This window comes from Coloeus monedula, assembly GCF_965178545.1.
Source record: "Coloeus monedula genome assembly, chromosome: 7".
Lineage (NCBI taxonomy): Eukaryota > Metazoa > Chordata > Aves > Passeriformes > Corvidae > Coloeus > Coloeus monedula.
Genome location: NC_138787.1, coordinates 14,728,321 through 14,751,638, shown reverse-complemented (window position 1 = coordinate 14,751,638; position 23,318 = coordinate 14,728,321). Strand labels below are relative to the sequence as shown.

General features: G+C 37.5%; 1 protein-coding gene across 22 annotated transcripts in view; it reads left to right on the top strand.

The window, feature by feature from the left end:
- Positions 1 to 23,318, top strand: part of ABI2 (abl interactor 2) — a 66,739-nt gene that overhangs the window by 12,946 nt on the left and 30,475 nt on the right. For all 22 annotated transcript variants that reach the window (XR_014226561.1, XR_014226562.1, XM_082284841.1 and 19 more), the window contains exons 2-3: positions 13,999 to 14,166; positions 22,161 to 22,337. Coding sequence is in view for 20 of the 22 variants with exons in the window: in XM_082284841.1 (XP_082140967.1) it covers positions 13,999 to 14,166; positions 22,161 to 22,337 (345 nt within the window). In the remaining 2 variants the exon portion in view is untranslated. The remainder of the gene's footprint in view (positions 1 to 13,998; positions 14,167 to 22,160; positions 22,338 to 23,318) is intronic.

Sequence of the window (23,318 nt, the reverse complement as noted above, 5' to 3'; positions counted from 1 at the left end):
AATGAGATAGTGCTTGCAGATGCTTTTGTGGTTAAAAAAAGTGCTTTAGTGGAAGCTGAGGTCTGGAACATCATTAATATGTGTGCAGAGGTGGGCAGCTGTTAATTTTGGAGCATTGCAGATGCTTTGAGAGTCTTTGTCTGATTCATTCATCTGTCCTTTTCTGAAGCTTTTATCGCAACCACCTTTCTCAGGACAAACTTTGTAGAATGTCTTGTGCCATTGTATGTGGTACTTATTTTTCATTTTAGAATTGCTTCCAGGTTTACAGAGCTCTGTCTACTGTTGGATCCCGAATAACTTGATGGATTTTTTTTGAAAGTGTTCTGATAGAACCATGTCCTTAGTTTCTCCTCTACAAGGTCCTAGAGTTTCTCCTGGATGTTGACTGGGATATTGCTGAAGTTCTGTTTTTGAAAAAGTCCTCACATGTAATTTTGTGTGTTTTTCACATGAGTTATAGTTAGGTGTTGTCTTCAGCTGACATCTAAATGTTAGAACAAAGGAACTCAAACATTTTAGAAATAGAAACTCTTGTTTGGTACTGCAGTCATTCTCATGGGGTTTGTTGCGTTCATTTAAGTTTATTAAATGCTTTTGATTCAAAGAATGTATTTGGTGCATAATCTACTTTCTTTGTGTGAAAGAGTAAGAAAAACCTTGATGAGTTTACAGAGCTTCTGCCAAGGGGTCCAGTTCCATTATTTTTGCTATTAGGTAATGCCAGTGCTTTGTTTTAGGACAGCAGTCATAAGCACTGACTGTACGAAATTCTGATACTGTTCTGAAGGAAATTTCAAAAAAATACGGTCTCTTCAAGCTCATCCTGATTGATGTTCTGAATGATGGGTCTTTGTAGTTCAGCAAGAAGACCCTTATTCCTGGTAGCTAATGTGTTTCAAGTCCTGGGTTGTCTTTACCAGCCAGAAAACTCTCCATATTGTTGGAGAGAAATTCTGAAATAGCTCAGTGACCTGCATCATGATCACTTTGTTTCAAGTCTGGGGAATGTTAGAGCTGTTGTATGTGGAAAAAAAAACTTTGCCAAGGTTGGATTTGGTTATCAAGCATATTAGTTTTTATACCTCAGTGTGATACTTTTTAATTCTTAAAAGAGTAAAACTTGGTAATTTTCAGAAAGAGGCAGTATTTAAATTGTGTGGAGATTACTGTGTTACAGTTGCAGTGTAGTTGATATGAAAAATCAAATACACATCCTTTGATGCATGTAAAATGGCCTTACGTTGCTTTTAAAAACTAAGTTACCACTTGGATGAAACGGTCTCTCTTTGGGTAAGAAGTACTGCTCTTAATGTGAATGTAGGTCATGCTTAGAAAATGTGTATGTAAAATAGAGATCTTGCTGGAAATAATTACAGAACACTTGATGCTGTGCTGTTAAGTTACATGCTGCAGGTTGAATATAGCAACCTGGCTTGCTGTTCTTGAGCTACATAGCAATTGACAGAAGGTTTACTTATAATTTCGAAGTAAATGGGCCAAAACTGCTTGTTAAACTGGGAAAAAGAATAATTGCTAGTTACAGTGCCTGCAGAAAAGGGTTTTTTTCTGCTTATTTTCTGAGATTCTTAAATTGTAGCAGCATACCAAAGTTTGAGTCTAGTTGAAATGAAAAACCTCCTGTAACCTTATGATTTCTTATTCATTGACAACTCTCTTACAAACATGAACGCAAAGTGTTCTGAAAAATCTGTATTTCTAGCAGTTTACCCTTGGGAATTAGATTGGGACTCCTCACTTAAGGAGATGACTTTTATATTTCTAAAATGTTCTCTAATAAGTGCTGAACAGAGATCTGGGGTTGACTGTCTCTGCATAAGAGGCCAGAATCCCATTCTCACTCTGCCAGTATTGTGTTTTGTCCAGTGCTATGGTAACAGGAGAAAAAGGTTGTAAAAACATTCTTTGCCAGAAAAATGATAGGGAACAAATCTACTTAATAAGAAGACACTGGTTTTGATTTTCACATTTCAGACTGAACTTTCACTAACTTTCTTTCACTTTTTAAAATCATGATAGTTCATTTAGGTAATCTCCATCCTGGGTTCAGTTATGACTGGGTATCATTGAGTGTTACCACCACCTTCAGCACGTGGACTGTACAACAGAGGGTGGCTTTCAGCAAGATGAGCATGGATATCAAGAACAAATCAACCTGTTGTTGCTTGCTTCTGCCCTCTTTCTGGCAAGCCTTGACAGTGACAGCAAGGAAAAAGGCCTTTTGAGTTGTGAGGACTGTTGGGATTTTTCAGAGTCAGACCAGAATATGTTGGTGTCTGGTCACATAACGGGGTGCAAACGCGCATTTGCAGTGATGGGACTCTGGCACGTGTGTAGCATTGCAGGGGTCAGAGACTTGGGCCTTTAAGTAGCTCTGCAGTAGGCAAGGGCAGCTGTCCTGTTTGTTCTAATGTAAAAAAGAAAGAGGGACAGACTGGGCAACCTTTCATGGAGGAATGAGGGAAACCCCTTCTGATTCTTTGGTTCTGTGCTATAGAGTGATCAACTGCCGCTGCAGCTCCCCCAGGCTCTGCTAATTTGAGCATAAATCTCTAGGTTTTGAGGTATGCTTCCAACGGTTCTTTTGCCTCCTAGAGGAATATTGTATGTTGCAGCTGTTGTGTGAACATTCCTTATTTTGATCTTTAGTTTTTCATATAAAATAAAATACTTTTTGTTTTTTTTCTCTTCTATCAGATTGTGGGCATGGATCTGAAGACAGTTTGTTTCTTTCATTATGTCTGAATTGGCAGCAGCTTTAAAAAGTGCCAAGTAAGAGTAATTTCAAATTTAGGGCTGACTGATCAGTGTGAAGGAATCTGTGTAATCCAAGTGTATTTTTTTCCTAGAAAAGGAAGAGTGACTATGCAAATTCCTGCCCCCAGTTAGTTTAAGCCCTCTATCTATTGTCCTTGAAAGGCATACTCCTGTTACCTGGTTGCTATGCCTCTTTACTTCTCTTCAAGCTTTTTTTAGCCATAGTTACCAAAGGCAGTTAATTTAAAGTATAACTTCTAGTGTGATGAAATTTTGGGGCTCGCTCATGTGAGGAAGTAGAGAAAGTGGATAGCAATTGAAAGACTTGTGTTAGGTTGATGATGTAGGAAGAATTCTGAGGATAACAGGCCTGTATTTGTCGTGGACAGGCAGGAAAGGCTTTCCAGCAGCTTGTGTTCCTTGAGCTACCTCACTCTTTTTGGGTGCCTAAGGAAGTGGGACGGTGCTGCGGAGCTCCGTGTTGCTGTGGTAACTGATGTGGGTGTTATCTCCCCACCTTCCAGCCTCTTTTGGGAGCTATTGGCTGAATAGGGTGTATATCTTACCCGTATCATGATATGCTGCAATCACACCCTGGCAATTCCAAGTAACCTGCATCTGACTGCTCACAGGGGTACATCAGGTTCTAAGCTGTGATGGTGGAGGATATGGCTGTGTGTCCTACTTAGCTTTCCTTGCTATGAGCTTGTGATGTCTGACCCTGGACACTTGGAAACAGAATCTCTTCTGCTGCCCAAGATCACTCTGCCTGTGATTCAAAATCAAAGCTATTAGTTGACCTCAGTCTCTGCTTTGTAATGAATTGAATTGAAAATTTATAGTGGAAGGAAAAAACTAGAAAAATTGGGAAATAGCTCAGTTGTTACATAAGCCCATGTGACTAGATAATATTTTTTTAAAGCTGAAGTAGACGTCCTTTCTCAGAAATGGTAGATTTTGTCAGATTTCAAGAGAGAGAGATAAGTCTGTTCATCTGATATTGATAATGGGGAAAACAATTTGTGCAAGTAGCATTTTTTGTACAGCAGAATGTAATTACTATATGATTATAGCTTTTACTTGAGAAAGCCACTTTGCATATGAAACAATTTTTGCAAATGCTACAACTTGCTTTATTTTTATTAAATAAGTGTAAAATTAAATTCAAGTTCATCAATGATTTTGACTTGTAAACTCAGTGAAACCTCTGCACACTAAAGCATCCTTGGTGAATGAAGGGTTGTAGAACAGCAGATACATGAGATAATAGAGTTAAGCCTGTGGATTTTTGCTGTTTCTGAGGTTCTTCATTCAGTGCATTTGTATTGGCCTAGCCTCTTATGGCCACAAATATGTTGATTTTGTGCTGCTATTAAAGCCAAAATTGCCCTTGTATCTGGAACTCCAACAATAATTATGTCGTTGCAGGAGCTAGAAAACAACCCACTTCTCTCAGCTGTGTTATTGCAGAAGAGCTACCAGAGTAAGGTGAAGTCTCCACTGGTTTCACAGAATGAGCAGGGAGTCTTAAAAACACAAGGGAAGTAGGTTTCCTTCACTGCTGCTTCCTCTTGAGCAAGAGCGAAGTCTGATGCTGTGCAGCAGTGATGAATAACTATTAATATAACTACATATTGACTGTATTGTAGATGTAAATGCATTTGGATGCTAGTGTGCTGTTCTTGTGACACAATTTGTGATGCATCATTTTAAACTACATTACTGATGTGTTGAAGTTTTTTATAACCTTGTCTAGTAGGTATGTGTGAATACATCTTGCCCTATTATTTTTCCATAAACAGGACTTTGGCTCTACTCTCAAGGAACAGGAACCTGCAAGGTCTGATGAGAGCAGGACATTGGTGTGTGAAAACTGGTCTGCTGTGCTTGTGAATGTATGGAAACAAATACAAAGTTTGATTCTGGTGATGGTTAAGGGAAACAGGTGACAGATTTGCAGTGATGCAGGCAGCATGAAAACAGTGGTGCAAGTGATCAGGTGTCAGGGAAGCTATGCTTGTCCACAGCTTCCATTCGCTTTGTTTTTCTCTTGGGTACTTTAGACTGATATTGTTGTCACAAATTTCAAACCAGTGAGCTAGTTTTACCTTCACTGGCAGCCTTGAATGCAGTATGTATTTTAAAAAGTAGCTTTTCCTTTTAGGAGGTTAGGTTCTGTGTGTATTTCTTTGAAAGGTAGCTTTCCTAGCTGTTAATCAAACCTACATTTTGAGGCTCAGCAGAGAACTGAAAACATCAAATTAATTTATGACAGTGAAAACAAAAGACTGCAATTTAATGCATATGACCTTGTAGAGACTGCAGCAGATTATTGATACTGAGTTTCAGATAGCTTAAAAATTAGGCACTCACACTTGTAATCAAAAAGTTCTGGTGACATTTAGTGAATCATTACTGTTTTTTAGTAATTTGGAAAAAGAATGACTTGATGTCAAAGGCTTTGCTGGAGTATGAATACTAAGAGTGTATTCTTTAGCTAGCATGCTTGCTATTAGTATGTGGATAAATAAAGATAAATTATAATTTTAAATAATTTATTTAAAATGGGAATAACTTTATTTATATGATATTAATATTAGTGTAATAAGATGAATACAATTAACCTTGCATTTGGAAATTACTTTTGAAAATATCACATTTATTACTTGCTCTTTGAGTGTTGTTCAAATTATAAAATCTAGTGATAGTTTTGATGCATTCCTAATTCTAAACCCAGTATCTTCTGTAATGATTGTTTGGCCTCAATGCCAATGTTCCTTATATAGCTTTGTTGATTACTGTGTGATGGCTGATCAAAAGGTGATGTGTTTTACCAGATGTAGGACATACAGAATTCACAGTGCTGTGAGAATAGTCCTAATCCCATTATCAGTTGTAATGAGAAGAGTTTACTTCAGTAAATTCACATTTAAAGGTGTTTAAATTTTAAATGCACTTAGTGTGAACAGAAAGTTAATTGCTTTCATGTAGATGTTAAGTAGAACCTTTGGATACAGTTGTGGAGAAAGCACTTACCTTTCATCTTGACAGATATTGATATGCTGGGTTGGTTTAGGGGCCTGACTAACCTCTGTCTGTGCCTGGATGGTCCACCCACAACTGAAGTATCATTCAGTGCTGATTCTTATACTGAGTCTTGTCACTTCTGAGAGGAGTTCATTAATAAAAAATGAGTTGTGTCATTGGGAGACTTAACATGTGGTGCTCCTTTCTTCACAGATGTGACAGAATTTTCAAGCAGATTACTTTAATTATAGTTAGCTGTTCACATAAAGTCATGCTAAAATTATTGTGAAGTAAAAATATTCTATCCCCAAACTCTAGAGCTATCATTTCTACTTATTTGTAGGCCAAATTATCAGTCTCATTAACCTTGTTGCTTTCCCTGTTCATGGTCTCAGTGTATGTTGCTGCTCATGTTTTCTTTTGAATGCAGAATAATAGAAAGCTGTCAGAGAACTTATGAGTGGGTTTGTGGTAGGGTATGTGTGAAGAAGTGTTTTCCATTTGTATGCCAGATGTTGTTTGCTTATGTTGCCTAACATTTGATTAATTCATAATGTTCAGGGTGACGAGTGCATGTAAATGGGCAATGACTATGAGCTCTCCTTAATTTTAACAAAGGTGTATACCATTGTGTAGGGTAATCAAGCGATGAAACTAGCCTTTTGTCCTCCTAAAATAAGAGCAGAAATAATTATATATATATATTCATTATATAACCATGAATAAGCAATTACATAAAGAAAGATGTTTGGACATGGAGATGAGCAGTGTAGAGATGATGCTATTACAATTAACAGAAACAAAAAAATTCTACTCCCAACTCTAGATACTGTGCAATTTTGGTTATATTAAAGAACAGGTAGACTGAGTTTCCCTGTGTTCTGTGTACTAATAGAACACATGGATTGTTCTGCATCTGAAAGGGAAATTTGTGTTTTTCTGGTGCCACAAAGTAAGTGCCTTAGAGCTCTATGGCCCTTAGTTTTTTGCTGAAACTCTGGGAGAGCTCATTTGCTTCTGTTCTAACATGTCAGTGATTGCTTCTGCTTTTTTGTGCCTGTTTCTCCTGTGTGTTACAGACCAGCTCCTTAGGAATTGGAGGGTACATGTTTTTCATCCTGGGAATGAGCAGTTCCGGTAGTCAAAGAGGAGCGAGGGGTATTCTTTAGCAAGTATTTAATGAGCCAGTTTGTTAAAACAGAAAGCGACTGTATTTTTCACTGACAGTTATGTAAGTTTTTGGCATGATTTTGACTTAATTATTGGACTAATGATGCTCAGTTTTCTTCTCAATCATTTTTTGTAGTTCACGGAAGGACCTCAGAAAGCACTTGGATGGGCTGAGCAAATGCCATCTGTGCAGTTGAATAAAAGTGTGTAAAATACTTAATTATGTATGAGGCTTTCAGTATCTTCAAGGAATTCAGCAACAATTAAAATGAAAAGGATGATATAAGAGCTTAATCTATTTTTCACAGGAAAACTGAAGTGTGCTTTGTCAGTATCACAGTTGGGCACATTTTGTACTGAATAATGCAAGCTTGTTGAACTCTAGCATGCAGCCTTTGTTCTTGAGGCTTCTTGAAGCTGATGCAACCTCAGCAGAAACCTGGGGGGTTTGCTAGCTGGTTGTAAGGCAAATGCCAGCTTGGGTTTCTGTTAACAGTAATCAAAAGAAACAACTGTTACATTGATTAAAGGTCACTAATCTTTGGTCTCATTTTCAAACTTTTACTATTACTTTTTCATCACATACATTAAATATGAGTTTGTTTCACTGAAGAGTACTGTTTTGAACAATAGCAAGAGATGCTCTGTATGCTGGGGAATTGATTAGTATATTCTGGATATACTTCTTGTGTAGTTAGTTTGGTGTCAAACTCCTCAACCTCGGCTTCCCCTTTGATGTCTAAATTTTACTGCATAAATGCACTGCACGTTGAAGAGTTGATTTGAGTATGAATTGAGATTTTTTTCCATTCAGAACTCTCTTTACTCAAAAGATATGAATGACAGTAGCGTCAGGAATGAAAAACTCTACTTTTTCATCTCCCCCCCTTTCAATTCAACATTAAGTATTAATCTTGGAAGAATTTTTTATTGTAGTCATGTTGATATTAAAGGCGGCAACTTATATCAATGTTTTGCAATAAGAAACAGTTTCTTTCTGAACTTACAGGTCCAGAGTTTTGGCTCATCCAATAGAATTTGTATGAGTCTTGTTAGCCCGGCTGCAAAACTTTGAACTGCCAAGTTGATGATGACTAGTGGATAAATAACAATTTTTTTTTCTTTTTTTAGAACTGTAGCATAAATGAAACCTAGCTACAATAATCAACTAAACTGCCAGTAACGCTTTCTTCCTTTTAATGCTTCCTTTCACGCACCACTTTCAGACCTGCCTTTATTAGCTCTTTCCAATTCATAAGAAATGTATTTTTCTTTTTTAACATGTTGCTATTTTTGAAGTCTTCCATTCTAATTTGGTAGCATTGGTAACATTTTGAACATTTGGTAGCATTTCTTCTTTTATCTAGTTTTATCTAGTTGGGTTGATGTTTTGTCAATCTTAGTGTAGGGCTCATGTTGCCTCCCATAATTTGTTTCTTTGTAGAATTTCTCCATCCATTAGTTGCTGCTTTTCCATACAAAATTATTCAAGTTCTTAACAGTGGCATAACAGACTGTATCACTAGGATTTGGCTGATCACTCTTTGGATGGGAGAATGCTTTAAATTCTTGATTTCTTTCTAGTCCTGCATTTTATGCTCTCTATGCATGTAAGAATTCCTTTTGCCAATTATATGACCAAATAATTTTGTGATTTTGGATACCTTACTGCCTGTTTTAGTTTCTCATCTGCCCCATACTCTCCATTCCATATTTTTTTCTTCTTTATAATCTGTTTTTTTTTATTGCTTGTATAAATATAAAAGTTTGTGTTTCCCTAGGCAGGAGAATAAACATTGAGACTTTTAATTCCTAAAGTGAAAGGATATTTTATATAGTCAGCAGCCCCGGCTATTTTTTATTCAAATCTGGTAATGTAATTGTGCAGTGTAAATGGAACTTTCAGAGTGGGAAGAAAAAGTGATGCCTGTGCTCTGCATCCTGGCATGAAAAGTCATCTTTGCATTTACTGCAGGTTGAATTCCACATCAGTTCTAATGCTAGCAATTTGGTTTATACAATTGAATAAAAAATGAGACGTATTTTCAGGTGAACATTTATGATCATTCCTGAGCTGTTAGATTTAGTGCCCATTGTGGACTGGCATGTGGAAGTGGATACTGTAAATAATTCTCCACTGTCTGAAAGCAAGCACACACTATTGCCTTGTGTATGTAATACATGCCTTTTCTGACTGACCGTGAAGTCTGTGCGTTTGTAGCTGACTTGAATGACTTTGATCTTGTGTTATTTAAAAGCCCCAGTTTGCATAGTCATTGTAGTCTATGCTGTAGCTCTCAGACTGGATTCATCCTGTGAAACATTTCCATATAGTTGATAGCTTGTTTTGTTTTCTGGTGGAGACAAAATAACTGTTTCAGTACTGGGTGCTTCTCACAAATGGAAAACACTCTCCAGGGGAGGAGAGCTGGGCAGAGCCAAGGCTACTGCTGTGTCCAGGTGCATGGGGGGGGAACCACTTCCTGCTGCAGCAGACGGAGCATCTCCCAGTAGTAGCTGACTCTATCCCCACGCCATATGTGGCTGGCCAGGAGCATCAGATGAGCTCTCTGTGGTGAGTTAAAATGGTGCTCTTACTGCTGAGAGCAGGAGAAAAGGATGCTGCCTTGTGACTCACATGGGCCACCTGATGTGTGCATTATGTGGAGAAAAATGATAAACAGAATAAATGCTAAGCTGTTGCCTGGAAATCCCATAACATGGGCACAGAAGACATGATCTCAGCATTTCTATTTAAGGCTGTGAAGATGATCCAGCTGTGATACTCAAGTATTTTAACATTGTGTGAGAAGTCAAAGCTAGAAGTTTGAGAGGTGGAGACACAGCAGCATTCTTAACACAGTTAGGGGAAAAATATAAAGGGAAATGGGGTACACTGCACAGTTTGGGTGAAGAAAAACTATATGTAGTGGAGGGCTGGAAAAACTGCAGTGATGTTGCAGCACTTGTTCCTTTTCTAGCAAGCTCAACAACTGTGGAAAGTTCTTCCCTCTTTATTCTTGATTGTATCCTTCCTTGTGTTTCTCTGGCTATGCAGTGGTTTGGATGAGGCAAAACTTGTAATTTGGTTTATGGATCAGATAATTTTCATTTGGCACTTGCCTTCTGGTCTAATTCACTACAGCAGATGGAGTGTGCACTTGGTGTTGGGGACATCTACTGTCCTCAGTCTCCATAATATGACAGTTGCTCAGATTATAATTCACTGAGTTGATTTGATTTTTCTTTGTGGCATCTACATGATTTTGCTAGGGATAGTGTTTGCAATTTTGCATGGCAGGGAAGATAATAGAAGTGACTGGAGTTAAAAACAACCATTTGTTTCTGAAGTTTTTTATAAACTAGGTCAGGTACTCAGTCTGCCATGCAGCCCTACATAGACAGCGCTATCATGATGGAACGGGTATGTTAGGTCTAGGAATGAGAGGATCCGTATGTTGGCAGTGTTGCAGTAGTCTTATTTGTCAAACAGTAGCTCTGATTTCTTAAATTTGTTATCCGTTAAAAAATACAGATCAAACTGATCTAATAGTTGAAAGCATTGCTTTCCTAAGAGTTGTGTGTGAATAGATGTTATGAGCCTGGCTTTTTTTCATAGACATGTATAATTTTATGTGTGTGAGTGCTAAAGATACTTAAAAACTGAAATGGAGAGATACTCAAAGTTCTATTTAATGGCGTTTAATTTAGGTCCAGGCACTGAAAACACTTGCTACCAGTGCTTGATCATGCTGAACACAATGTTTCTGAGGGATGAAGGGCTTCAAGGACTCTGGTTAGTATGCTGAAGTATCTACAGGAACAAGTCTTTTTTGTTATAATGAACATGCTTCTCTTGTTTCCAATATTCTACACAGAAACAGTATTCCATAGGTTACTGAAACTATTGTAGGGTGTCTTATCAGTTTGATATATTTCTTTTTCTTTCACTAGAGAATTTTGGTAGGTATGGATATTGAAATAACTGTCTGTCTGCCTTACATTCTGATAGGAATCATACTGGCTGGTATTTTGGTATTAGGAAGATCAGAGTATGAGATCTTAGATGCTGAGGATTATGTTTGAATTTTGTTTACTGATAACTTGAAACCATTATCTTATTAGCAGAAATCTCTTTATTTACATAGTTACATACTCAGTATCAGTGAGCACAGCAGCATTTGCAAGCAATATAATTTGGTGTCTGTGTGGAGTGTAAATAGGGATCTTGTTACATAGGAGCATATGATAAGACACCATCTCTGGCAATCTGCTTATCAAATTAAAAGATGGATTTCATGCTAAACACAACTTATCATTTCAAGTTAAAATTTAACTAAATTTATTGTTACATTTCCACTGGGGAACTTAAGATTTTTCTGTAAGTATTTTAGAGTTTTTCCTATTGCTGTGAATCATTCAAGCTTTCATCTCTTGAAAGCTTTCAGGGTAAACATGATTGTTTTAAAATGCTGTTGCTAATTATTTTTTGTTCTTTTGGGATGGCTTGATAGTAGTAGGTTCAAATAATCATTTTAATTTGGACAGATTCTTCACAGGAAGAAAGTTCAAACTTCAATTTTGCTGTGCCAAACGTGAGTGGAGTTTGCCTCAGAGAATTTCAGGTTCTGTAAAAAGGCATGTAGAGCAAATCACAGTTGTTATCAGCTAAATCCACAAATTAGACACCTCAATCGAATGGGGTTTTTTGCTAATAACAGTTCCAAAGGAGTTTATAGGATTGTTTTAGGGGATCTTTAATGCGTTTGAACATTGAGAACTCAGCTCCTTATTGCTTTGAACTGGGGGTGACTTGAATTTGGTTGTTAGGTTACATTCCTGGAAGGACTAGCTCTGAACACGGATTCATATTCGTGCTTCTTTAGGCAGAAAACCCATAGCAGGGGTTCATAATATTTAAAATTGCAGATAGTTTTCTTTTGTTCGCAAACACTTTGTCTATTAATGAAAGTTTGCTGCATTATACTCAGCTTCTCTGGATGTACAGTGGACTAATGGAAATCAGCATTTTTTGCTTCTATAAATAGATTGGCAGCAGCTGCAGAGCAAAACAGCCAAGAGCTTCTGGTCACTTTTATTATTGCCATTGAGAAATGGTTTGAATGGCTGTGGAGTGTGCCTGCTGCAGGGGAGTGTGCAGGCTGAGCCGGGAATATGAGTAGGGAGAGGGGAAGGAAGAAGTGCATTTACAAGCCAACAATGTGAGAATAAAGGTAAAGAGCTTGGTATTCCTTCATTTGGGAATCCTTAATCTGAGTTTCGAGCTCTTTTATGTGCAAGACATTCTACTCAGTTCAAAGTCACGAGTTCTTGAATGAGGTCTGGGGATAGCATTTTTCTAACTTCTGTATCGCTGAGTGTAAGGCAGCTTTTATAAGTGCGCGCTCTTGGAGAATACCAACACACTGTGCCCTGAGAAGCTATCTCCTAAAGTTTTCATTTCTGTCTTCTGTTGGTCTTGTTTTGTCTTCTGCATGGGAGAGAAACACAGTGGGGACGCTCACCTCCTGCATCATTCCTCCTTCCTGCCCCGTCGAGGCAGCTCTTGGATAAACAGCAGTTGCTGCTGTCCTCCTTCCTAGCAGATGAGGAACTGGTACCAGTGTAGCCTGCTAACTGGCCAGATAAGTTACCAGTGTTGTTTATGGACACTGGAGATTGCCAGGAAAGCAAAAGTATTGAACATCTTTCATGTGAGCATTTAATTGAAGTCCTGTGCCTGTGTTTACATGTGTGAGAAATTTTTTTCCCTTGAAAGCTAGCAATCTTCTTTTAAGAATCTTACTACAAGGTCTTGGGAAACATCCTGAGCTGTAAGAATTGTTTTCCTGAAATACAGATACGCTTACTTTCTGTGTTTCTCCAAGTATGTATTACAGAATGGATGGTAGATTCGGCTTGTGCTGAAAGATACAGAATGACTTTATATTCCCTCCTTAATAGCAGCACATTTCTTGAATCTTGATATCCAGCCTATGTGGATAATATAAAAAGCAAAGGAAACAATGAAATACAGTATTATAATGACAGGTGGGAGTAGAGAACATTTATGAACCGCTGCTTTAGAAACAGCACCATCAGCCTTTGAGATGGCTAAAGATCACCTAGAAGTGAAGCTCAGTGTATACTGAGCCTTGGAAAATGGAAAGTTTCTTAGCATCTTAGTTGTATGTTTTGCCAGTGCTTTAATCAGTCTTCTTTGTACTGAATTAGATCTTAGTGATACTAACTATTGTTCAAGGAGAAGCACAGAACCCTAACAATTACATTCTTAGCTTATTATTTTTAATGTTGTTTGAAGTGTATGTATGTTTTTGAACTTCTAAGGGATGTCTTGTCTATTGATAGCCTAAATACTTTTAGGTGCTCTACTACTAGAAAAATGGCTCGTTTTAATTTTTCATAGAAGAAAGTGTTGACAATGTGAAAAAATACAAAATATGTTTAAGAAGAAAACATGGACTTTTTCAAAAAATGATTCACATTTTATTCAGCTACCATCTTAAGGGAATAATTATAGTTCATTCACTGTGAATGACCATTTATGATAAGAATGAGGTCTAAATGATTGGGAGAGATGAGGAATATGGTGTTTGGCAGCTCCTTGCAGGCTGTGAGGAGTTATAAATGAAGTACCAAGTTTAGAAAAACTAAACAGTTGTAAATCATATAAAGTCTAGGAGAAATAAGTAATAGGTGTCTCAGAGTACTTTTCAACTTAATTGCTGAAATACTGAATAAGAAGTTGGACTTTTTTCAAGAAAAACTGTGTATATTTCAAGAAAGAAAGGAGCTTAGTTCTTTTTAGAAAGTATAGAAACTCTTAAATACAAAGGTAGTATCTTTTGTGGAAAGAATGGAAAGGAGGAAAAATAGTTACTTTTATTTAGAATTAGTTTGACTTGTATAATTCTTTGTCTATAAAGACAGGCAAAAAGTTCATTCCATGAATCTTTTCGTGAAAGACTTTGTTCTAATAAACCTTTCCTTTCTGTTTTTCAGTCAGCAGATAAGCAGCGAGCCCTGGAAGAAACCAAAGCCTACACAACCCAGTCATTAGCAAGCGTAGCCTATCTGATCAACACTTTGGCCAACAATGTTCTCCAAATGCTGGATATCCAGGCATCCCAGCTTCGACGCATGGAATCTTCAATCAACCATATTTCACAAGTGAGACTTTTTCTTTTGCCTTTGATATTACACAGGAAGTAAAACTCTTTTTTAAGTGGTATCTTGTGAACAGGAACAATTTAAAACAAAAGGATGCTTTTCAGGGACACATTTCTTCTCATATTATTTCTGTGATCGGGTCTCATCAGGTGGTTCTATACCAGTGTTAGTATGAGGGTTTTACGTACCAAAGCAGATTAAATGCATTCTCAGCCAGCTTATTGTTTGGAGAGGGGGTCATTCTGCATAAGTGGAAAGCACAAAAAAATTGCTAATGGTAAAATGAGAATATTATGTTAAGAAGTACAAAATGGATGGTGGAAAACAGTACTTGTCATCTTTTTACTTTTTCTGTTGCTGTAATACTGGCATCTAATGACAACAGCATAGATGACAAAAATAGTTTGCTTCTGGCTTTTCTTAATAAAATGTACTTTGCAGTGACAGGAACAAAAGCCAAAATTAATGTTTCAATTTGTGTATGGCTGCAGAACTCCTGCCACTATTTGCAGTTTTTCTGAGCAGTGATAAACTAAGCTACTATAATTAGGAACCCAGGTTCAATCACCACAGTGATGAGAGAATTCTGACTGCCAGAACAGGCTCAGAATGAATGATAGATAAAGTGTAGATTTAACAGCCACTGATGGATTAAAAGAGAAATTAGGAACAATGATACAGCAGTTTGTTTTTCTGTGTCTGTTTAATGAATATTTTGTGTCTTAATTGACGAATACATTTTGGCTACTAGGGTTTCTTGATCTCCCTGTGATAATATAAATGAAAATAAAGAATGTTGTGGTATTTAGAAAAACATTTGAAAGTAGGGGCTGTGTAAGGTAGGAAATAAGTAGATGGATTTGATCTATTAACTTGCTGATGCTGAAAGGGTTATTAAGCTAGTAGAGGTTTGAACCAGCAAAAGTGAATAATTTTATGCTGGCTTAGTGGGCTGAATTGGCTCTGATTGGGTCAGAGGAATTTCAGGGCAAGTACAAAGAAAGGGCTGGGGAGGATTTCCTCTTTTGATAGTGCTGCGCTATTAGATTGCCTCAGTTGTCTCATGGATCTGCATCAGAAATAAGCTGGAAGTTTGATTTCTTCTGGTAAATACTCCTTGTTAATCATTACATGGACAAGTTGATTAATTTTTTCCCCCCAGAAAATGTTGTGAATTACTCTGTTTATGTCTGTGTGCTGTATCTAGATGCTCTGTGTGTGTGTATATGCCTGTGTGTGTATGTGCTTCTTCACAGGCTAGTGCCAGCTCACACGTTTCAGCTGTTTGAGAGCCTGGTGCAAAAGACAGTATATTTTGCATTTCATGAATATGGAAAATTCATTTTGTCACACACCTTCTGTAAAGTAGCTTTTGTGGAAAGGGACATAGCATTTAAAATTTTTTTCTTCCTGAGGTGGTGACATTTGTGCAGATTGAGGGCTAAGTTAGATTGTCTTTGACCTTTATACAATACAGCTAGTTATTTAAAATAGAGCACTAAATTAGCAGTACCCCAACACCTAATGAAGATGTATCTGCACAATTTCATAGGTTGAGCTTGAACAACCACAAAAAAGCTGTGATGGTCTTTTTTTAAAATATTGCTGTAAAACTGAAAATCTGGTTTGTTTTGGGGTATATTTTTGTGTGGTTTGTTTGGGTTTTTTGAGCCTGCATCATCCATATGTAGGGTGCTCCCCAAATCTTCATGGAAGAAGTTATATCAGAGGAGCAGACAGTAAATGAATTTTGGGTATTACATACACAAAGTGTTGATCCAAGGAACTTCATTAAGTTCAATTAACGTGTTCGGAAATGGCTTCCTCCCATAATACCAGTGTTGTAGATTATTGTGTTATCTGTCTTAATTTCCATGGCTATTTTTCTTAAAAAAATTAATTTACACAGTTTCTCTGTAAATAATTTATTTTCAAGAAATTTGGTTATACTTCTCCTGAAATTAGCCTGCAGAAGGCTTCCTTGGTCTTTATGTTGGGTGTAAAGTTTAGTGAACTTTTTCTAATAGTACTGAAAATGCTTTGTGGTGTAATACCTCACTGCCAAATTAGGATTTCAGTCAGCCTGACTTGAAATGAAGTTGGTAACATTGAACAGAAAAGAGATTGGTAATTACCATCTGACCACAGATGGTAAATTAATTTTTGCATTAATGCTTTGGTCAGTAGGTCTTGGTGTTTAAGTTTAGAAGACTATATGCAAATTGTGGTCTCTGGATGTAATCCTGCTTTTAATTCTGATTTGGGATACCACATATTCTTCAAAGAAGAGAGCAGAATCATTTGGTGCTTGGTATGAAAACTTTGCCCAAAGTGCTTGTTTTGTACAAGCAGCTCAGATTGGGAGAGGTGTGATTAACTTTGTAAGATAAAATGCTCTGATTCTCTGTTCATTGGTAGAACGCCAGTTTACATCCCTTTCTGTGTTTCCTTCTAAATGCCAACTTAATCAAAGAGCTGAGAAGGAAGCTGATAATAATTTGTGCTTTTTCAAATTATATATAGGTCGTGAATAAGGAAATTGTTACTATTGAAACTATTTTTATACAAGTGATTAAATCCTATTGGTTTAAAAATTAGAATTACTTTGGTTTGGTCTGAAAGCTGATGAATCTATTCTTACTTGCCTTCTTGAACCTTGTCCAGGACTAGATGATACAGTGTTTCATATTTGACTAAGAATTTATATCTTAAATACAGATCATATGTACAAATATTTATACTTGTTAAAAACATTGTCTTGCAGCCTTCAAGTTAGCAGCCACTGTGAAATGTTACTAATGTCCAAATTCCTTAAATTAATCTGGCAGATTTTCAGGTTTTAATATTTGTATGATGAGAAATGTTTTTTCAGGTTTAGTTACAGAATCTCTTACTTAGCAAGGTCATTTTTGAAACTCTGCTGCCAATTATATAAACAAGCACTTGCCACAAAAATGAGTGGTAGTGATGAATTTTCTCCAGTGGCACTGTGTTGTGGGGAGGTCTGCTACATCCTGCCCTTACAGAATTGACTTCCATGATCTTGGCTGTGAGAACAGTCGTTGTTGAATAGCCTGCAGGCTTGGATTCTCTGCAGGCAGCAGATGCTGCTTAGCTGGGCTGTAGCAAAGTGTGTGAGCTGCTTGGGCTCTGCCGGGAAGTTCACTTGGACTTTCCACTGAAAAGTCAGTAAAGGTTTGTGACTTTTTCTGGTTGTCTTATTCTTGCAAGGTACAAGAATAGCAAAACACTTTAAAAAATGGTACTGCAAGGTTAATGTTGCACAGTGCATTTTATCTGTTTATGGAACAAGTAGCTTTTCAGTATTTTCATAGCATTATGATCTCTTTTTAGTGTATAAATTGAGACAATGTCACATTTCTAACGTGTCAAAATTTTGCAGTTACTAATTTTAAAGTAATACTCCAGTTTTCAAGGTAATTTGCAATTAGTTTGAGTTGTATCAAATTAATGAGATTAATAAAAAATAAAAGTCCAGCAATACTATATCTGAGCAACATTTTCTTCTAAGATTTTTGAAACTGAATTTTAAAAGCCCAGACTAACAGACCAACAGTTAATTGATAAATTTAAATTAGAATGTTTTGAGAAGAGGAAGAAATGAAGGCTTCTGGAGACTCTTATCCCAGAAATTTGTCTACAGTTCAGACTTTCAACATACTGTTGTGGTTTAACCCCAGCTGGCAACTAAGCACCACATGGCTGCTCACTCACCTCCCCCACCAGGCTATGGGTGGAAAATCAGAAGGGTTAAAGTTGAGAACACTTGTGGGTTGAGATAAGTACAGTTTAATAATGATAGTGATGGTAATAATATAAAAATTACTGAGAATGAAAACAATGAAGAGGGAAATAAAACCCAAGAAGAAATGATGGAAATGCAGACAATTGCTCAGCAGCAGCTGAGCGGTGCCCAGGCAGGCCCCAGGCAGCAGCCCCCACCCAGGCTCGCCCAGCCGGGTGTTGCTGACCATGGGGCCGTAGGGAGCGTTGTCCCTTGGGTCAGCGGGGCCAGCTGTCCCGGCTGTGTCCCTTCCCAACTTCTTGGGCACCCCAGGCTACCCAGTGGTGGGTGGGATGGGGAGCAGAAAAGGCCTTGACTCTGTGCAATCGCTGCTCAGCAGTAACTAAAACATCCTGGAGTTATCAGCTCTGTTTACAGCACAAATCCAAAATATCGCCCCATACTGTGAAGAAAATTAACTGTCCCAGCCAAAACTAACTTAAGTTAGTTAAATGCTAACTTAATACTTTGAGAAATTTTGTTTACTGGTAGAAGAGAGTATTTCTCAAAACTCATGAGTTCAGTGACTTTTAAGTGAAGTTGTAAGTAGTTTTAACTTTCCCAGAAATTTTCATGTGTTTTTGTTTTAATATTTGCAGAACTTGAGACTGGTTTTGTTAAATTCAGTATGAAAACCTGATGTTTCAAAATGGCCAGAAAATTCCTAATAGAAAAAAATGCAATGGATCATACTTATTTTTCCACTTAAGCTGTCCCTTGGCTATTGCAGGGATCTTGGAAAGCATATGGAAAGAGGACAGTAATGAGCCTAACTTCTAACAAACTGTCATTTAAAAGCTTTTGGCAAAGCTAATGGACCTATGTGAAAAAAATTTTTAAAAGCATAATAATGCCGTCAAGAGTCCAAAATGTCCTGTTAGAAAACAGGGTTTGAAGTTACAGAAGGGCATCTGCTTTTTCTAACAGACTTTTCAAGCCAGGTATTTTTTTAGTCCAGCTCTAACCCCAAAATCTTCTCATTAGAACTTTAGTCTAAACTGCTTAATAAACATTTTGGTAGCATTCTCCTGCCTTGATAAGGCATTTATGTTAGTACTGGAGGTAATAATTACCTGTATGTTGAGGATAAATGTTTTCATTTTCTTCAGTAGCAGGTTAATCTTTGTTAGTTCCTCTACTAATGGAATACTACAGTGTTCCTTTCTGCTGTTCTGTAGGTGTATTAGGATCTCACAACTTCCCTAGTCTACTAAACAAGAAAATGAAATGTTTGGAAAACTGCCAGCAAAATGTTTTTCAATACCATTTTAGGTGTATGGACCAGAATTAGGTGCAGTTTTTATGCTCTTAGTCATTCCATAGCTATGCAAGTTAAAAGAGATGTTCTGAATCATAATGCAAGAGAAATCCCACCAGATGAGCTTCAGGTTTTAATTAGGTTTTATGCACTTCGTTGTTTGTTACTGTGGTCATACCTCATGATCACCATAGTCCTTAAGGAAACTGGTTGTACTCATGGCTCCTATTGAAAACCCACTCTTTTCATTCACGGAAACAGCTTTGCACAGTGCCAGGATACCATCGCTACAGTAATATGAGCATTAAATACCTGTACTCGCATTGTATTAGCAGATAATTGCATAAGAACATACTGAAGGAACATATTCAAAGTTGCAGAGTTCTAGCACTTGAAATAGAAAGTGAGAAATCATCTTGGCAACCCTGCATTAATAACTTTCTTTTTGATTTGTGGATTGAAATTAAGGCTCTGAGTGCAGTATCCAAGGCATGAAACTGGTTTTGAATGACCAGATTCAGACCCATAAGATTCTGACATTCCAGTATAGCTGAAGTGCAGCTGCTGTTGCAGCTGAAGTTTTTAACATTCTAGCAAATGGAATCGGGGTCCTGTGAGACAAAGAACATACTAGAGTCAGAGTCGTGTCTCTGCAGTTCTCCAGTGACATGTCTAGACCACAGATAAAATCTGCAGTGGTATTGAATTCATCAGTGGTATCAGACATGAGACTGTCCTCCCAAGTTGTTGCCATCACGTGTCTTCAGCTTCTTAAGACAGCATGTATCCTCTGAGTCCTCAGCAGGTGAGGTGAGGAGTCTGTAGGCCATCTTCTCCAGAACGTGTCCTCCTACTCCCTATGATGCAGAAGCAAAAGGTCTGGCACAGAGAAGGGACAAAAGCCTGAGATGGAAGATAAAATCCTGTATCTTACCCTGATACAGAATGGTGTACTTTAGGTACTCTGGCCTGGAAAATGTTGGTGTGCTCTGTTTGCACTTGTGCTTGTACCATAAATATAGTACTGTAAGAGCTGTGAAGATCTGATCTGCTCTGCTCTATTGTATTGGGGGTTGGTGTATAGTCCTGGTCATCTCAGGGAGCTTCAGAAAGGACTTTGGCAAATTGATTGGAAGGTGGTTTAGTTGTTAAGTAGTTGCAGAAATATATGTGTTTCTGTTACACTTTGTGAAGTGTGAATTTCTGCAGAGCTTACCCGTCGGCCAAATCTGGGTGGGTTTTTGTGGGGGTGTCCCAGATAGTTTAACTACCTCTATTAAATTTCAAATCATTGTTCAACAAACTGGACCTTTTCAAAGAGAGGTTTGCTAGTACATTTTCACCTTGAAAAATCTATTTTTCTGTAGCTTTATTTTAAGAAATAGCTATGCACCTTTAGTGGAAACCTTACAGTTCTAGGCAGGTGGAACCACAGGTGGCAGAAAGGTACATGGCAAAGCTGTAGTCAGCACTTAATTTTAGCGAAGTTGCAAAGTCTTGAAAATATGTTGCTGGGAAATACCAGGCAATCTTGAGAATAGTATTGTAAGCTCACATATAACGCCCCAGGTATCGGTGGAAATCCTGCTCTGGAAATAATGCAAACAAACAACTTCTTGGAAGTAGTTTGGGGGTTGGTTGGGGTTTCTAAAAATTTTTTTTTTTTTTCCATTTTAAAGGTTGTGATGATTGTTCAAGACAGCACAAGTTCCATTAACTTGTTTTGCTATCAGTAGCACAAACAGAAGGGTAAAACAGTGTAACCAACCCCACTGCCTCAGTGCCTGCCCACAGAAAAATAAAATGGACAAAAATGTTTGTTATGAAAATGAGTTCTCATTTGTACCTGTTCCCCAGTTACTACAAAGAATTCAAAGGTTCAAAACTGTGAAAAGTGTTTCTGGTGTCATTCGTGATCACTGGAGTGGTAACAAGCAATCTGTGAGTGTTTAGAAATCTGGCTGTTTTCTTACTTTTGTTTTTTATCCTGTAGCTAAAACTGTTTGTTCACAGTTTAGCGAATTTCCTTTAAGGAAAGCTGTTTTGTGAACAACCAATTATTTTTGTTTTAAATAAGGCAAGGAACTCCATGCCCCATGATTTAAGAGATGATATTTTCCTGGAAGAGATAAGTAGACTTTTTGGTAGCATTTTCTTACTCTTGTTGCCTAACAAGATTCATGTACATGTTTTTAGGCAGTGAATTTTCAGCAGGACTTTGTCTTACACCAAGGATTTTTCTGTGGTACTGATTTTAATGTATAAAGGGAGGGATTTCCAGTGTTGGCCCTAGGCATCCAAAGGGGAGGCAGTGGGCTTAACCTCTGGCTTTATTGTGGATAAATTAGTATGGAACACCTTCTAAAATCTAATAATTGCTTTGTGATGAGTGAGTTGTAATGACCAAAATACTTTCCTGATTTGTCTGAGTGAAATTTTATTCTATCATACGATTACCAGTCCTAGTTTAGCAAACATTTACAGTGCAAGAAAACCTGCTTATGTTTTGTTTTTCAGGTCTTAAAATTAAGGTTTGGGAGGGCATCCTTACACTTCATCTAGTTGGAGCCTATGTCAAAGACAAGCTTAGAGAGCAGTTGTAAAATAAAAAAGGATAAGTGAAGGAATCTAATAAAACAGTGTGTGTAAACTGCTGTGAAGTACTAAGAATGGAAAGGAGAAGGAAATTTGTGAAACTGAAAGAATGAGGGTAACAGAAAACCCAAAGAACTCCCAGCTATTAGCGTGGCTTTAGAGGTGGCAAATTCAGCAGTAAATTGAAGAAAGATGATGTAATCAAGTATATGTAGTGATGTGTTTAGTACAGTGTAGAGATCTTCAAAACATTAGAACTGATTTAATTTCTTTTTAAATACTGACTCTGTATTCCAATGCATACCACTGTTAGTAAATACACTGCGTCTTTTGTAGACGGTGGACATTCACAAAGAGAAAGTTGCTAGAAGAGAAATTGGTATCTTGACTACAAACAAAAACACCTCAAGAACTCACAAAATCATTGCACCAGCTAACTTGGAGCGACCAGTTCGCTACATCAGGAAACCTATTGATTATACAATTCTAGATGATATTGGACATGGAGTGAAGGTAGGTGATACTGTTAAAACAGCCAAACTGCAAATTCATTGTCTTTGTATATTTTCAAAATAACCTGATTCTTTTCATGGTAATATACCAGTTTCTCCTTGCCTGGACAATGTGTCTATAAACATGAGAGGAGTCCTGTCTTATTTCCAGTTGTCCCTTCCCCTTCTTTTGCCCCAGTGTTTCTAAATGTTGCAAACTCACTGAATCTTATTTCTAATTGGGACTGCGAGTCTCACCTTTTAAAATGCTTCTGAATATAACTTGTGTGATGCTGCTATTATTGTTTGGATCAGTTGCCAGGGATATACATGGGGACTGAAGGGCTAATGACCATCACTTTTTTGCCTGAATTAGCACCACAAAGTGTGATCCAGCTGTAATTGCCACTGGTTTACTTTGAAGCTCATGCCAAGGAAGGGTTTGCATGAGAAGTATTATGGGCTCCCTTTTCTTCCTTCTGCCAGGGTCAGTTACACACAAACTCAGTGATGTGCTTTGTTAAAGTGAGCTCTCTACAACTTTAGTGCCATATGAGGTTTCAGGATGGGAATATTACTGCCAACTTTAAAGCCAGCTGGTTTTTCCTTTTAAGTTTAGGAAAAAAGAAGGAATTTTCAGAGCAGAGATCCGACTGGGACACAACTTACAGCTGTTAGATCAATGTATACAGCAGCAGTAATATGTGTTAGATACGCATTTTTAAAAGCACATCCCGACTGTAGGCACAGTCTTAGCAGGTGTGAGCTCATTGTTAACTTGTGCTGCCAGGAAAACAAGTACGGAAATGAGAACACTGACAGTATTAAAATTCCAGGAAATGGAAGGTAAACAACACAAAGTTTTTGTCATTTTTACAAGACAAACTAACAAATCTGTAAAGCTGTTGAGGAGCAGTAAGGTAAGATGCTTCTTCCAGTCAAAGTACACCAGAATTTCTTTTGCTTGTCTTCTAACTGGATTAGGTTATCTCTGTTGTCCTAT